This window comes from Sinocyclocheilus grahami, unplaced genomic scaffold, assembly GCF_001515645.1.
Source record: "Sinocyclocheilus grahami isolate Dianchi unplaced genomic scaffold, SAMN03320097.WGS_v1.1 scaffold366.1, whole genome shotgun sequence".
Classification (NCBI taxonomy): domain Eukaryota; kingdom Metazoa; phylum Chordata; class Actinopteri; order Cypriniformes; family Cyprinidae; genus Sinocyclocheilus; species Sinocyclocheilus grahami.
The window spans coordinates 662325-679241 of record NW_015505545.1 but is presented as its reverse complement, the minus strand read 5'-3'; the positions used below and the strand labels follow the sequence as shown (position 1 = coordinate 679241).

Below are 16917 nucleotides of genomic sequence, written 5' to 3'. Positions count from 1 at the left end.
AATTTTAATAAACAAACAAACAAACAAACAAACAATAAATAAACACACACACACACACACACACACACACACACACAACTTTTCTGTAAGCATTTAAAGTAACTGTTCACCCAAAAATTAAAATTCTGGCTTTTCCTAACCCTCATGTCATTTCAAACCCATATGACTAGAGAACACAATTAACACAACAACATTCGATCCTATTGACTTTCATTATATGGACCAAAAAACACTGAGACATCCTTCAAAATATCTCCTTTTGTATTCTTTAGAAGATGAAGTCATACAGGTTTTGACTTTTTCTTCTAAAGTCATTCAGCTTCCACAGATTTCCCCCAAATACACCCATCTGCACGAAAGCTACGGCGGGGGCCCCTGCCGTGATCATGGGGAGGCCCCAATGAGCGGTGAACAGCCCAACAGGGGAGGAGGTATAGTCACAGCCGGGCCCTATGAAAGCCCACGGGTTGTGTTCGAACTTCAGGTCTACGGCCATGAGGGGGGCGATGGACTCTGAGCAGATACCGTCCCCATTCTCGCTGTTGGCAAAGATGTGCCGGACGTGGTGCCGGGGCAGTAGGGTGGGGTCGGCATTGATGCGAGCAATGGCGCGGTCCAGCGCAGGTCCCACACGAGGCCATGCCCAGGGGTAGGACGTATTGTGCTGAGGGAGTATGACAGCCAGTATGATGTCATCGGTGTGGTTGTGCACGGGTCTGCGGGACCCTTGGTGTCTGCTGGTCTTGGTCCAGATCGACAGGGTCCCACAGCACAGCAGGATCAAAAGCAGCAGAAACGATCTGCCTCCACCGAACCAGAGCAAGAGACTCATATCACTGCCGCTCAAGCTTCCAACTGATCAGGAACACTAGACACAAAAAGATTTATCATATGAGATCCCATTATAAATGTACTTACGGGTTATTTTTGTACTTGGACACACTTCAAATGCTCTGAGATTTAGCTGTTTCACTAATTAATTTACTCTATACTTGGGTCAGCGAAGGTATAGCCTATTTCCAAATGAACTAATCTTATTTTCACCTCTGAGAAGAAATCCCTGGTCTTGTACTTTAGTTAGTTTATTATTAGATTTTTTCTTAAATATATCCAAACCTTACAACGCATACACACAAACATATTCACTCACATATAATTGCCCAACAAACTATTACACAACAGCTAACCATAACATACACACACAAGGGGGAAAAAAGGAAGAAAACTAAATTAAACCTTCCATGTTCAAAATCGTTTCATTGTCTTTTCTTCAAGAACTTACTCCTGGTTGAATTTATCTTATCGCCTGCACATTTCAAAAGATCTAACAGAAAGCATTTTATGTCGCAGGCTCAAAATTTGAACAACAGTCACCATCACTGGTTGGTTATAATTGAAAACAGACAACACAGGTTATGGGGGGAAAAAATTAAATTATAATAATTGTGGAGGAGGGGGGGTATTTTAGTTAATTTTAAGGATGAATGCATAGCCCACAACCTGTTCATATTTGGCTAGTTTGGCTAGCTGCTACCAAGTCATAGAGCAAGTTGTGCCAAAATTATGGAATGTTTCCCGAAGCTGATGTGATTGGCTCATAAAAACCTGGCTGCAGAACTGAGCCACAATGAGCAAAGTTGACAAATTTCAAATAATGTAGTTTGGTGGGTCTTGCAGCAACCAAGCAACTGCCATTGAAATGAAAGGGAATGCTAAAAAATAGCGAGTAACACTTTACAATAAGGCTCCATTGTCAACATAAATTTGATCATAATTAATTAATATAAGTTCATATTAATTTTTAGAAATTTTAGTTTATACAACAAGAAATGTTCTATTAGCATATGTACAGATTAACATAGCCTAATAGCTGTTGTAAAAGTATTATTCCTTGTTAGTTCATGATACCTTATGCATTAGCTTATACATTATGCAACTAAAAATAATTAATTGAAGCTTATTGTAAAGTGCTACCAGGCGCTCCAATCTAAAAAAGCTGTTTTATATTCATTTATAAGAAAAAAAATGATATCTATGCTATTTCTGTTGAAACAGTGTTAATATCATGCAACTGAAGGCAATACAAAACTCTAAATATGACAGAAATACTTGAATGCATCCAATCACAGCTAAACATACACCTCATGCCTGTAGAAAACATTACAATTATTCTCCTTAGAAAATCAGTTGCTCTCAAATGGTGCAATGCAAAATGCAACTCAACTACATAATAAATACAGGTTTGCCACATGTCCAGTGTAAAAAGTCCTTAAACAAAACCAGTGGAGAAGCACTGATCTAAAATGTAATCACATAGTTAAAAAAGTATAAACTAACTACATATCAAACTCCAAACAAGCAGAACAGAAAACTCTCTTAAGTACCTTTTATACATGGTGTCTTTTGGTCTCCTCAACATGAGCTGATACGATCCTGTGACAGTCCACTCAGCAGGGCACAAAACACATTGCTGCCTCTGTGAAACTCATCCCCAAAGGCTGACTGTGTGTCACTCAGAGTGCCAAGATTTTCTCAAATCACATTACCTCACAGAAAGCTCCACCTCCTTCATCTCCGTGTTGAGCTGCATTCCCTGCCATGCTCCAGGGTTCTGAGGGTATTAATGCCTCTCAGCTGCAGTTACTGCCGGCAGGAAGAGAGAGAGAGGGAAGATCAGCCCTGATGTGTTTTAATGCATTCTCTCTTCTCTATTCCAGTAGGGTAAAGGTTGACCCTTTGGTCAGAGAAACATTTCCAAATGTTCCCAGCTATAAAAAATCAACAATGTAAACCCACATCTAATTTCAAGTCAGAGGAAATCAATGGCATCAAAATCCATTAGCTTCCACCGTGTATTGAATAACCATAGATGAATATTACCTACAAGAAATAAGAGGTCAAGGTTTGGCTAGTTAGTATGACTCTGTTATCTCCTGCTGGCAGCTAAATGTGAGCAAAGAACTATTTTTCCATTAGTGACTATTCAAAAGTGAACCAAACATTTTTGACGGTTAAAAATCATTAAGACTTTTTTATGTTTTTGAGAGAAATATCTTAGGTTCACCAAGCCTGCATTTATTTAATCAAAAATACAGCAAAATCAGCACTATTGTGCAATATTATTCCAATAAAATGTATCTGTTTTATAATCAAATATTTTTAAAATGTAATTTCTGTGAATTTTCAGCAGCTTTTCCTCCAGTCTTCAGTGTCACACGATCCTTCAGAAATCATTCTAATATGCTGATCTGCTGCTTATTTGTTATTGGTGCACAATTACTAATAATGGTTCTTATTATTTCAAATCTTGGAAAGTTTTTGCTTCTTAATATTACTACAAAAACCATGATACATTTTTCCAGGACTCTTTTTCAGGAGAAATAAAAAAATTTGTAACATTATAAATGTCTTTACTATCACTTTTGATCAATTTAGCTTAAAAGTATTGTTAATAATCAGAAATGTTTCTTGAGCACCAAATTAGCATATTAAAATGATTTCACAATATTACTGTTTTACTCTATTTTTGATCAAAGAATTGCATCCTTGGTGAGCAAAAGACTCTTTATATAACACAATTTAAAAAGAAATGTAATTATTACAAACTTTTGACCTGTATATGTCACTAAAGATTCATTAAAACATAGTAGATATTTTACTAGTACCCAATTACGATATTGTATAATTTGATTAAATTCCCAACAACAATTAGAGGCTAATATTGATTTTAAAATTGTTCATAATACATAAATGTTCATTTATACAACCTGAAATGTTACAAATGTATTAGCATAATGCATGTAGAAATTAATGTTATTAACAGATGTTGTTGATGCTTACTTTAAGGTGTTAAAGTGTTCTCCAGGAGTAGTGTGGAAATATTTTTAGTTGTTTCAGAAAGGTAGACCTTACTTTGTCTTAGTAAGTACAGGGCTGAAAGTGGTGGTCCATATGGCCACAGCAGTGAGGTTACAAAGGTTTAAATGCTTTTGTGAGCTGATATTCCTTCACTGTCATTTGTTGTGACCCTTATGAGAGGCAGGTCAGAGCAGTTTCCAGCTGCCCAACAAGATGTGCCCCTATGGGTCAGGACAAGCTCTATCTGCTCTCCAAACATTTTGAGTTCAATCTAACCTTCTTCAGCTGAGTGTTTGTGTGTCTGTGGAGCTGCTTGGTGTTTGTGTTTGTGTCTCCTTGGTTTCTGTAAGCTGATGGTGTGTTTGTGTGTTACTTATGAGAGATTATTTTTTGAGCTTTCAGCCAGCAGTGTTCCAGCACGACTCTGACATTTACATTTAAAGCCAGTCATTAACAGTTTTTTAATGGAATGTCCAAATAATAGTCATATGCATGTTGCAGATCTCAATGTCAATTATGGGTAATTCTATAGACATCCTCAGATAATCTCTCTTTTTTTGTTGTAATACATTTACATTGTAGTGCCTAGATAAATGAATTAAAAGGTGTATAATTCTTTATGGTAGTGATTCCCAAACAGATGTACATACTTCAGCAGATTCAAGGGAGTACTTGGAAAGTATGTGATTTTGCATTGTTAAATTTAAAAAAAACAAATTATGATTAATATTATGATTTTTTTATTCCTTTTCAAGCAGGAATGCACAATTATTATTATGGTTGATAAACAATTATTATTAATGTTATGGCCAGTAACCAATAAATGGCTGATAATAAAATTCTATATTCTTTTGTCTAAATAAATTCAAAACATATGTTTACAACAAAAAACTGATAATGTAAGAGGATACAAGTAAATTTGGGTATAGCATTATAAATGTTCAGTGTGAAAAATGGATATTCATTTTGAGATTTGCTGAAGTTGAAATTATTTTGTTAAATTATTCATTTTTAAAGATTAACTTAACTTGTCAGATGACAGCAAAGGTAATCTATGTGAAAACAATTCAGTGCACCCAAAGAAAAACTGCTGTACTTTACAACTATAGGACAGGAAGATCTAAATAACCTTGTCACTGCATCTAAACCAACAACATGTTTATTAGATCCTGTACCCACTAAATTACTGAAAGAGTTGTTACCTGTAGCAGAAGAACCGCTTCTCAATATTATTAACTCGTCGTTATCTTTAGGTCATGTCCCAAAACCATTCAAGCTGGCAGTTATTAAGCCTCTTATTAAGAAACCACAACTAGATCCTAGTGAACTGTCAAATTACAGACCCATTTCAAATCATCCGTTTATTTCTAAAATTTTAGAAAAAGTTGTCTCTGCTCAATTGTGCTCCTTCCTGCAAAAAATTATATCTATGAAGAATTTCAGTCTGGTTTCAGGCCTCATCATAGCACAGAAACTGCACTTGTTAAAATTACAAATTACTTGCTTCTTGCGTCAGACCAAGGCTGCATCTCATTGCTAGTTTTACTTGACCTTAGTTCTGCGTTCGACACTATAGATCATGACATACTCATAGATCGATTACAAAACTATACAGGTATTCAAGGTCAGGCTTTAAGATGGTTTAGAGCGTACCTTTTCGATCGCTATCACTTTAATTTAAACGGGGAATCATCTCAATTCAATCCGGTAAAGTATGGTGTGCCACAAGGATCTGTCCTAGGCCCTCTGCTATTTTCAATATACATGTTGCCCCTTTGTAATAATATTAGAAAATATGGGATTAGTTTCCATTGTTATGCAAATATTCCCACACAGTGACGTAGACATGTGGGGGCATGTTTAATCGAGGCTAGGAGGGCGTGGACAAGTCTTAACTTTTATAAAGAATATCTCTTTGGGTTTGAGACTTTAGTCTTTGCAACTTTAGGGATCTTATCTATGCACGAACAGCTTGTAACACTCCAAAGAGAAAGGAAAATTTGAAATAGCATCATATGACCCTTTTAATATTTAAAAAGAAACAATTCTGGTTGAGGTCAATAAAAAGGTATGTGAGCATTACTGATGAGGCTGTCAGGCTACAAAAAAAATTTAAAAGGTTAAGAAACTCTGCTTTAGGACCAGGAGATGTTTAAAAAAGAAAGACCCAAGCTGAACTCAGATCAGTGTTTAGTCAGTTCTATATTTGTCCTTCATCCCCCTTCAGAGAGCCCCGGGATGGTCAGATGGATTGAATTACCAAAACAGGATGCAGCACAATAGCATCTCCCTCCCTCTCTCTCCCAACTCTATCTCCATATTTCATTCCTTTATAACCATTCCCTTATTTAAGGAAAGCAGAAAGTGAGAGAAAAAGCCAGTGAGATTGTTCAGTCTAGCACGCAGCACACAGGAAGCAGTATTGGACCGACAATGAAACTGTCAAATGTGTCAAACACACATTCATAATAGAGATGTTCTTGTGCTTTTTGCCATGGTGTAAACACACCTTAAACTGCAATCATTGCTGGTCCTAAAGCAAGAAAGCTCCTGGCTCCAGAGTGGCTCCCATTTTCACTCGCTTTCTCATTCTCATTCTGGTGAGCAGCAGGAAATGACAGCAGCTGGACATGCTTGTGTTACTTTGGAGTTCAACTGCATGCAGAAAAAATATATAGAAGTATAAACATTGTGCATAAACACACCGAATCAGCTTTACATGCACTAGTGGGAACTAAACATATCTATTATAGTTTAGCAAATGTTGGATCCTAGTTTGCTAATCAGATCTGCCTCACTCCAACAAAAAGGCTAATGAATGATATTCCTTTTATCAAGCAGCATGACTTCAGCTTGTCAGTTATCTAGAAGTTCTATTTAATTATAATATATTCCATGGCATTAAACTCCCAGTTCTGTGTTAGGGGGGCTTTATGTGAACAACTGCTGTCTGAGTACAGTGCGTTCAGAGCGACTAATGCAAAGGAACAACTAAAGTCATTTTAGGATTTACAGGTGCATATCAATAAATTAGAATGTAGTGGAAAACTTCATTTGTTTCAGTAATTCAACTCAAATTGTGAAACTCGTGTATTAAATAAATTCAATGCACACAGACTGAAGTAGTTTAAGTCTTTGGTTCTTTTAATTGTGATGATTTTGGCTCACATTTAACAAAAACCCACCAAATTAGAATATGGTGACGTGCCAATCAGCTAATCAACTCAAAACACCTGCAAAGGTTTCCTGAGCCTTCAAAATGGTCTCTCGGTTTGGTTCACTAGGCTACACAATCATGGGGAAGACTGCTGATCTGACAGTTGTCCAGAAGACAATCATTGACACCCTTCACAAGGAGGGTAAGCCACAAACATTCATTGCCAAAGAAGCTGGCTGTTCAGTGTCACGAATCCGGTCCATGAACTTCTGTCTGCTTGCCACCAGAGGTCACCTTTTCACTACTATGGACTCTTGCACCACACCACTTCTGCACTTCACCCGGACTACAGTTCCCATCATCCATTGCACTGATTGCACACAGCTGTGGGTTTTTGTTAAATGTGAGCCAAAATCATCACAATTAAAAGAACCAAAGACTTAAACTACTTCAGTCTGTGTGCACTGAAGTTATTTAATACACGAGTTTCACAATTTGAGTTGAATTACTGAAATAAATGAATTTTTCCATGGCATTCTAATTTATTGATATGCACCTGTACAATTATAGCAGGTTGGATGAGGAGATCCGGATATGTAGAGAACACAGAACTTTTGTCACATTATCTAAAAAAAACTTACTCAGCACATTATGCACATCTTGTACCCACTTATTCTTGGTCTCAAAAAAAAAAGTTAAACAAACATTAAAATATAGAACCATTATAGCACTTGCATATCATTGCTCTTTTGATGATTTTGATTGCTTCCATTGTCCTCATTTGTAAGTCGCTTTAGATAAAAGGTTCTGCTAAATTACTAAATGTAAATGTAAAACAATCATCGGTTGACACAGCAAGCACCATATCAAGCTGGAAATCCAAAGACATGGGCCTAATTCACTTAGAATTCCATTCAGTTTCTGTATTTAAATGTGCAGAAAAAGTTATTGTTCTAACCCTTGTTCTATTGTTTGATGTATCCGGATTTTGGATTATTTTAAATGCGAGAGAGCGTTGTGTGACCACAGCTATTAATTTGCAAAAACAAGCCCACAGCATGTCCATATAAAAGATTTCTGTAAAACACGACAAGATCTTTGAGTAAAGCAAAGTGTGCTGTTCTCAATTCAAAACCAGTTGAATCACAATGTATGATTTTTATATCGAAAGAATGTATAGCATAACAGCAAACTACTCTTAGTATTTCTGCCATATGATACTGGCAAAAAAAGTAAGTGTACTATTAAGCCCCAGATTTCATAAAGTATGTTTGGAACACTGAGGGGGAAATAACAGTGAAAAAGGGAGAAAGCACTGGCAACCTATCTGAGGTTGAGAAATGGGCAATTTTACCTATAGGTTCCCAAAAAGGTTGAGTTTATAGTTGATTACAACTCTCGCATCGCTCTCCCAGCAGTCAGCACTGACTTCGATTGTCTCAGACAGCCGTTCTGAAAAACTGACTTAAACTTCTTAAGATGTGCTGTTCACACCATGTGTACTCATACAATGCGTTTCATTTTGGCCTTGAAAACAATGTTATTAAAGCCCCACCAGAAAACCAAAATCCATGCATTTTCTAAAAATGTAATATTGTAATATTATGAGTGAAAACATGATCACTGTTGTATAAAGGATTGAAATCGTTGCACTTATTAGATTTTTGCTACATATCAATATAGCCAATTGGTCATGGTTTATGGCCAACAGGTTAGGTTTTAAGGCAGGATTGTTGGTGTGTTCTGCTTGATAGTAACGGTTACATTGACAAAAAGGTGCATTTTGTATTACAAGCAGGACAGCTTAAACTACCAGTCATGTTGAGTGGGCAAATCAGACTTTCAGACCCCATATGAGAACATTTAACATGTCAAACTGAAGAGAATAAACCAAGCAATGACATGACATCATCATCCTGATGTGTGCTCATCTGTTTGGGGGGAAAAAACTATCACACCAGTCCCACATCATTCATTTTTTATTCTAATCCAGAAAGTCTGAAAATAAAAATGTGTGGTTGTGGATAAACCTCAGCTCTCCTCTTTTTGTGTCAGTACACTTTAATGAGACTTTCTATTTAGCAGTCTCAAAACTTCATAAAACATACAATGAACATCTGTGCTCAGTGAGCAGCACAAAGCTCAGACTATACAGGAGCAGTTACATTGATACCAGTGTTGAACAAGTGGTTATAAATACCACTTGTGAGGATAAACAGCTGTTTTCAGAGATTTCTCAGGATTTCTAAAGTTTCTCAGTATGGTGATGGCAAGCTTGCTAAAGTGATGCCCTTGCTCATGTAAACTTATTCCTGATTCTTTGTCTTCACACACCTTGCACCGCATTCAAACAGGGGCCAAAGGGGAGACAGCCAGCGTCGTTCTACCATGCTGCTTTCATCTCTGACACCATCTCTTGCTGTTGGCAGGAATGCCATGGCAACCCTCCTCTGGTCCTCAGAGGCACAATACAGTCTAAACACAAGAGATCAGGAAAGAAGGGAGAAGGGTGGCAGCTCACTAGCCAAATTGGCTCCTGCTAAGAACCAATGCATGATGGTGGCCGGAAAAAAAAAAAGTATGTCACAGCACACAATAAAGGCTTGACATGATAGCTTTTACCTGTTTCCAACTGAGAACTGGCTGAATTGATAAACGGGTCTTAAATGGCACAGCAAGTGGCATTTAGCCTCAGATGTTGTTGCCATCTGAAACATTTCACAGCTCACGATTCCTCTTCCATAAAAGAGCAGGAATGTAAAACGTGCTTAATAATTCAGGAAAACAATTAATATTGTAGAACCGTGAGTGTGTAAACAAACAACAAACCTACAACTCTCTACCATAGCAGCATGAATCAAACAAAAGAACATTTACTCACTCCTTGAATGAACACCGACAGCCTCCCTGGGGTTAGCTTGGGCTTGATGAAGAAGATCTAGCTTGACAAAGAAGATTGGATTCGGACCACATAGTGTTTCTGGATGCTTAAACAAACCTTAACAGCCAAGGACAGATATAGAAAACAGTTTAATCTGGCACTTCAGACAGGCAATGTTTCAGCCAACAGCTTGAAGCACCAAAAGCATGTTGCAGGGGGCAAAGATGGAGCGATGGCTGAGAGAGGCTTTTATTTTACATATAAATTCAGATTAAATGCCTATGGAAGCATGAAAATAAAGGGGCTGTGGTGTTCACATTTTATGGAAGAAAATAAGAGCGGGTCACCTCCTCGCATTCAGAATCAAACTCTTCAATCAAAGAGGTGACGTTAATGTGAGGGGAGGCAGATCCTTCACTAATCAATTTCTATAATAGCATAATTGCAATACATAACAATCTTTTGGTCTTAGTATTTCATAAATTGCAGTTACACATGCAATTCTGGAATAATATGATGTAGCCGGCAACAATGAAATGGACCATAGCAATGTAATAGCTACTGAAATACTAATTAAACTACTGCAATTTTAATTTTCTGTGGGACGATTTTCTTAAATCACATATTATCCCAAACCTGCTGGATTGGGGTGTTTAAACTATAGGAAACTACAAACATCTAGCACCCCCTGCTGGGAACTCATCTATCATTTATCAAAATTCTCTTCAAGCTCCAATTTCTTGTGTTCTGTATTTCCTAACAACACCAAAAATAATTTTACCCCCAGTGACAAAGTTGAATTTTCAGCAACCATTACTTCATTTGTTAGTGTCCCATGATCCTTCAGAAACTATTCTAATGTGCTGATCTGCTGCTTAAAAAACATTTCTTCTTATCATCATTGCTAAAAACAGCTGTGTTGGTTAATATTTTTGTGGAAACCATGATACACTACTATTAAAAAAGTTTGGATTAAACAAAAAATAATAACTAAATCAATTTAATGAGCATGGATGAATTAAACTGATCAAAATTGACAGTAAAGACATGTTACTAAAGTTTTTTTTTTTTTACTTTCTATTCATCAAAACATCCTGAAAAAAAGTATCAGGAAACATGAAGCAGTTTTCAACTACTTAGCTGAATTCTTCAACTGTTTTTGATATTGATAAATGTTTCTCAAGCAGCAAATCAGCATATTAGAATAATTTCTGAAGGATCATGTGACACTGAAGACTGGAGTAATGGCTGCTAAAAATTTGCTTTGCCATCACAGGAATAAATAACATTTTAAAATATATTGAAATGGAAACCACTTATTATAAATTGTAAGGATATTTCACAATATAGCTTTTACTGTAGTTTCGATTAAATAAATGCAGCCTTCGGGAGCAGAAGAGACTTCTCTCAAAAACAGTATCCAAAACATTCGACCCACAGAATATATTTGAGAATGTGAAACAGAACTGATCATTCTTAATACAATAAAAGGTTTTGCCCATTTTCTGGCAATAACAAAACTGGAAAGCAACTGGCTTCTTTTCCACCAGTATATTTCCATCAGAGTAAATAAATTGGCTGCCATTTAACTGGACCTGTGTGAAGTAGTTGAAGTGCTAAGAACACCCTCATCCTCCTGTGACACAGGCAGAAACTCCGGATGCTGGTTCGAGTGCAGAGGGATTCAGTGGTTCAGAGTCATCTGATGCTTCTATAATCCAGGGTACCACACACTACGAAGAAAAGCATAAACATGATCCAACTGAAGCACGCTCAAATACATCTTTCCCCGGGTTCTCTTATATAAAATCACTGATCTACAAAATGACAGCATGAAAGGACAGTTTTGGTGAAAATGGATTTCTAAAGAGAGGCCAACCCGGTTGTTTCCACAGCAACAGGAGACTGCACAAACAATTCTGCGGTCCTCCATTGGTCCATCATTACTCAGCTGCACATGGCAGGAAAAAATACTAGATAGGAGAGAATGCAAAAAATGTAAATTGTTTTACATTAGTGATCCTAGTAGATGTGTTTTGATTTGACTCACCCTTAGTCTGGGATTTTCAAAATAATCACCATTGGCTCATACATGACTGTGATAGAACAAGAAAAATCACAAAGTAAATTGTGTTATAAACAGACATGCAAGTGAAGGGTTGATATTTGTCTTTTTAGAGAATTTTTTTTACCAGTGCATGTAAAAATAAAGAAAAACGAAGCCCAAGACAAAGATAGCAATTAACAAACATCTTTTATTAAAGAACGGGAAAACCAACTATCACCACAGGGTGTGTGTTTAAACAGTTCCACATGAACTTTTATTTTCTTTTTCTTTTTTATCACCACCTGTAGCACATAATCCAACAATATAAATGTGTACAGGCAATCTTGCATATTCTAATCAAATCGGAATGATACAAAACCCTGTTGTGAAAAAGAAAAGATGGCTGACACATGAAGTAGCTCCTACAGACCAGTTATAACCCAAATAAGTCTGAAATCTTATTATTGGTCTCATATGATTCTTGCTACAATTTACAACCAAAACACGAGGAAAAGGATGTCATGTTGGCTATTAAACGTATTTGTTTCTAATTGCAAACAGCTTATAAAACTATTAACTAGTAAGCTTTTAACTGAGGGGTGATTCATGTTCATTCAATGCAAGTATTCAATGGAACTGCTTATAAAATAAAGTGAAACGGTTTTCTCAGAAACAACATCATGCTGGACTACTAAAAAGAGTTGTCCTAGAAAGCAGCACAAGCCTTCGGAAAGCTTTCAAATCTTTCTTGTTCAGTAAGACTGTGGGAAAAATAATTATTGTTCAATTAGTGTAACAAACTGGAAGTCAAAGGTTCAAGCAGCAGAGCTCTGAGGGACGCAGCAACTATATACAATTAGTTCAAGTCTGCTGGAGTCAATCAATAAGGACAAATAGCCCTGTAACAGAGCAGTCTATCTGCAAGTCAGACTACATGCTCCATTAGTTAGGGTTGAACTAAGGAATATGCAGTGGAGCTCAATCACACACTGTCACCCAAATCCACCTCAGCCATATACGCATCCAGCTCTGCATCCAAATGACTCTTGGTCATAGACATGTACTCATCCAGTTGTTCATCCAACTGCTCCCGAGAAGGAATCTGGTGGCTGTCGAATCTAGCCCGGCTGCACCCTGAATGTGTCCTACTGACAGACGTAAAACGGCCACCACCTGTGCAGATAAACGAGAGTTATTTTATAGCTAAAACATGAGTGATGTGACATGTGGCCATGTATGGTTACCCATACTAGGAATTAATGCTCTGCATTTAACCCATCCTAAGTGCACACACACACACACACCGTGAACACACCCGGAGCAGTGGGCAGCCATTTATTTATGCTGTGGCACCCGGGGAGCAGTTGGGGGTTCACTTGCTCAAGGGCACCTCAGTCGTGGTATTGAAGGTGGAGAGAGCGCTGTACATTCACTCCCCCACCAACAATCCCTGCCGGTACGAGACTCAAACTCGCAACCTTTAGGTTACGAGTCCAACTCTCTAACCATTAGGCCATGACTTCCCCAAACCATGAGTGATGGTTATGACTGAAAACATTTGCATGTACTGAATCTAATCATATCACTTCAGTGAGGTGACAAATATGCATGATATTCTTACAATGTGAATAAAAAATGTCTTTTTGAGAGAAACATCTGCCAGTTTTTTAGTGCTCAGATTAATTAAATTAATTAACAAGAAATCAATTTATCTGCACCATTTGAAAAGAAATGGAATAGAGCCGATTTGTTTAAAGTGTTTCCATAACCAGGTAAATTACTGCAATCTCTGATGCTCACTGAATGCACTGAACAGGTCAACAGCCAAAAAAGCAAATGGAACTACATTTGTACATTTCAGCAAATATGCAGGCAATTCTAATGCTATTTGGCATGTATGTGACCCTGGACCACAAAACCAGTCTTAAGTTGCTGGGGTATATTTGTAGCAATAGCCAAAAATTACATTGTATGGGTCAAAATGATTGATTTTTCTTTTATGTCAAAAATCATTAGGATATTAAGTAAAGATCATGTTCCATGAAGATATTTTGTACATTTCCTACTGTAAATATATTAAAACTTAATTTTTGATTAGTAATATGCATTGCTAAGAACTTCATTTGGACAACTTTAAAGGCGATTTTCTCAATATTTAGATTTTTTGCACCCTCAGATTCCAGATTTTAAATGGTTGTATCTCGGCCAAATATTGTCCTATCCTAACAAGCCATGCATTAATGGAAAGCTTATGTATTCTTTTGTTTTGAGATGTTTTTCTCAATTTAGAAAAATTAGTTCCAGGGTATTTCATCTGACATCATCAGAGTAATTTGCTTAATAAACCAGTGTATGATTAGTGCATAAAAGATTAGTCAAAAGGAAACTAAGATTCAAAAGGGTTCGATCATAAGGAATCAAACTGTCCTTAACCTTTTGAGATTTTTTCATCATACTAATAAAGCACAACATAACTTTTTTTAATATTATTGTCCATAAAGCCAATAAGATTGACTAGAAATATTAACACTGACCACCCAGATTTACACATCAACAACACTTAATCAGCTGATCAGAAACTTCTCAGTTACAAAGCAGTTAAATATGCTGGATAATAACTACTATTATCTAATCAACAGAAAAACTAGTAAGATGGGAAAGTTTGTCAAACCTTGTGCTGTTCCTGGATGTGGCACCTGCAGCTCTGCATTTCCTTCTGAAGAATCCAAACATTAGGAGTTGCTAAGGTTTATTTTTAACAAATTCCATAATCATTTCGGTCTTAAATATAACATTTTCAGGACAAAATTGAGCAATGGGGTTTTGAGGGTGTTATTTTTGTGCGGCATAAAAGTAATTATTCACAACCAATGTTTTAGAGATGCAAAGATGGCAGCATGCAAGTTGCATACGTCTGGGGCCAAGCATTGAATTCACGCACCCCACAATTGAGAGCTATCAAGAAAAACTTAAGTGTAAGTTAAATTAATTCGATTTTCACTAGAATTAGTAAAGTGTTGCACATTTTACTGATACAGAAATGAGTAGGTGTATTTTGTAAAATGTCTGCAACTGCTTTTATCTCTTATTTAGAAGCACCACGATTAAACTGTCACAAATCTGTTACATAGTGACTATTGAACAGACATTTAGAAGAAAATTTTTAAAGTATTGTAACGTATTGAAAATAAAAGTGTGAGTGTGTTCTTTGCACACTTGTGGTAGTCACTCTTCATGGCTACTTGAACACTTAGGCCAAATACAGGAAATATGTCATGCAAGTAAACAAGTGGTCAAGTGCAAATACTGTTAAGTGTGGTTGTTGGGACAGGTATAACAGACCTCCATGTTCTCACCTGTCTTTCTAATGGCTCCTCCCCCTCTGTTTCCCACTGGTCCAGTCCAATTCACAATTCCTCCACGCTGTTGCTGGCTCCACCCCTTCTGAACATCTAGAGAGGAGACTAACCCTTGCAGACATCTTATGCCTGCACCCCAAAACACACACACATGCATGTACATGCTATATAATGTAATGCTGATGTTTATCTCATCTCATCTACTCTCTCACTCACTTTTCCTTGTGTAAAATCCTTTGACCAGTCCACTTCTGCCACCGCCTCCTCCTCCTCCTCTCTTTTGCCCCTGCTCTCTCCCCATGGGACAGCCAAGTCTCGCCTTCACGCTCACTTTGCACAGTTGATTATTTATATTCTGCAGAGAGGAAGAGTCACAGAAACTATTTAGTCTGCTATCAGAAAACATCAGCTCTGAGAGGTCTGTATTTCGTCAAACAGAATGTGCCTGACAGATGTGTTATGAAGGGCGGCCAGCACAGAGGGTCTGTTGGCCATCTCCAGAGCCAGGCGCTGGTTCTTCAGCGAGGCTGCAGTCTGCTGGTTCACTGCGGCTGTGATGTCCATCACATCTGCCGTCTCATGCTTCAGCAAACTGGTGAAGCTTCAGGGAGGAGAACAAGACGACAGAGAATCACACCACAATATTACAGTGGAAGCACTGTAAACAAATGTATCTCTGGACCTTGGACAAAGTTTTAAAACTTTTTGAATACGATTCGAGTGCCTTGGACTACTATTATTCTTATGAGTATCTCTGGATTAGATTTCGATAATAGCAGTTAATAGCAGCAAGGCTAATTCTCACCGGTCATGCAGAGAGACGGTGCATGTGCTGGTCAGGAGGATCTTTTGGGAATCCTGAGGATTCATTTTCACATCCAGCTTGCGGTGTACAAGTCAGACTTTCAGACAAACATATGCTAAAAATGCAGAATGAGAAGTGAAATTAGTGTTGACATCTAACTTTACCCTACAGTCCTAATTCTAAGTGTATGTTTGGGTCTGAGCCAATTCAGCAATCAACCGATTTGCACGGAACAAAACTTAGCAAACATTTGAACGTGCAAAATTTAACAGAAAAGTCGCATATTTTAATATTTAGACTATAAATATTACTTATAAAATCGCGTTTATTGATTTACCACCATTCAAGTTAGCATCAATGTAGGCGCACAGCACAACGTTACTTCTTAGTCGGATGTTTTGTGCCAGGTGTGCGGAGTTTGGGACAGTGATTCACCCTCGCTGCCGTGCCGCGGTTCAATGTTTACCGCCCTCTACCGGACAGAGCGGCACATGGACACTACAATCTGCGTCAAAGAATAACATTTATTTTATTATATATTTTTTATTTGGATCTGGATAATATTTTTGTATAACGTTTTTTTATATTTCACTATTAGAGTGATGTTAGATGTTTAAGCTTTAAGAGAAACGTATATATTGTATATCATATTTAATTCACATTTGTATTGTACAAAAAAAAATCATAAAAGATCATACATTTTTCATCAATCAAAATCAAAACGACCCAGTTAAGGGTTTCTTCCGTAGTATTATTATTCAAACCTAAGATGAAATCTAAATGGATTTGAATAATCCTAAATTAAATCTA

At 37.2% G+C, this 16917-nt stretch overlaps 2 protein-coding genes across 5 annotated transcripts; both read right to left on the bottom strand.

Annotated features, from left to right (window-relative positions):
• Positions 1–268: 268 nt before the first annotated feature.
• On the bottom strand, positions 269–2513 carry LOC107549216 (atrial natriuretic peptide receptor 1-like). Its single transcript, XM_016230215.1, has 2 exons — positions 2385–2513; positions 269–868 (listed from the first exon to the last, which is right to left on the bottom strand). Exon 2 carries the CDS (start codon positions 830–832, stop codon positions 269–271), a length of 564 nt encoding a protein of 187 aa, XP_016085701.1. The 5' UTR covers positions 833–868; positions 2385–2513.
• Positions 2514–12155: 9642 nt separating this feature from the next.
• Positions 12156–16591, bottom strand: LOC107549221 (chromatin target of PRMT1 protein-like). 4 transcript variants are annotated; one of them, XM_016230218.1, is made up of 7 exons: positions 16445–16591; positions 16108–16222; positions 15753–15903; positions 15519–15657; positions 15300–15431; positions 14615–14659; positions 12156–13116 (listed from the first exon to the last, which is right to left on the bottom strand). In XM_016230218.1, the coding sequence occupies exons 2-7, from the start codon at positions 16170–16172 to the stop codon at positions 12926–12928; spliced, it is 723 nt and encodes a 240-aa protein (XP_016085704.1). In that variant the 5' UTR covers positions 16173–16222; positions 16445–16591; the 3' UTR covers positions 12156–12925. The 4 variants fall into 4 exon arrangements, with proteins under 4 accessions (XP_016085704.1, XP_016085705.1, XP_016085706.1 ...); XM_016230219.1 differs by having other exon boundaries at positions 16448–16591; XM_016230220.1 differs by having other exon boundaries at positions 16490–16591.
• Between the last annotated feature and the right edge of the window lie 326 nt (positions 16592–16917).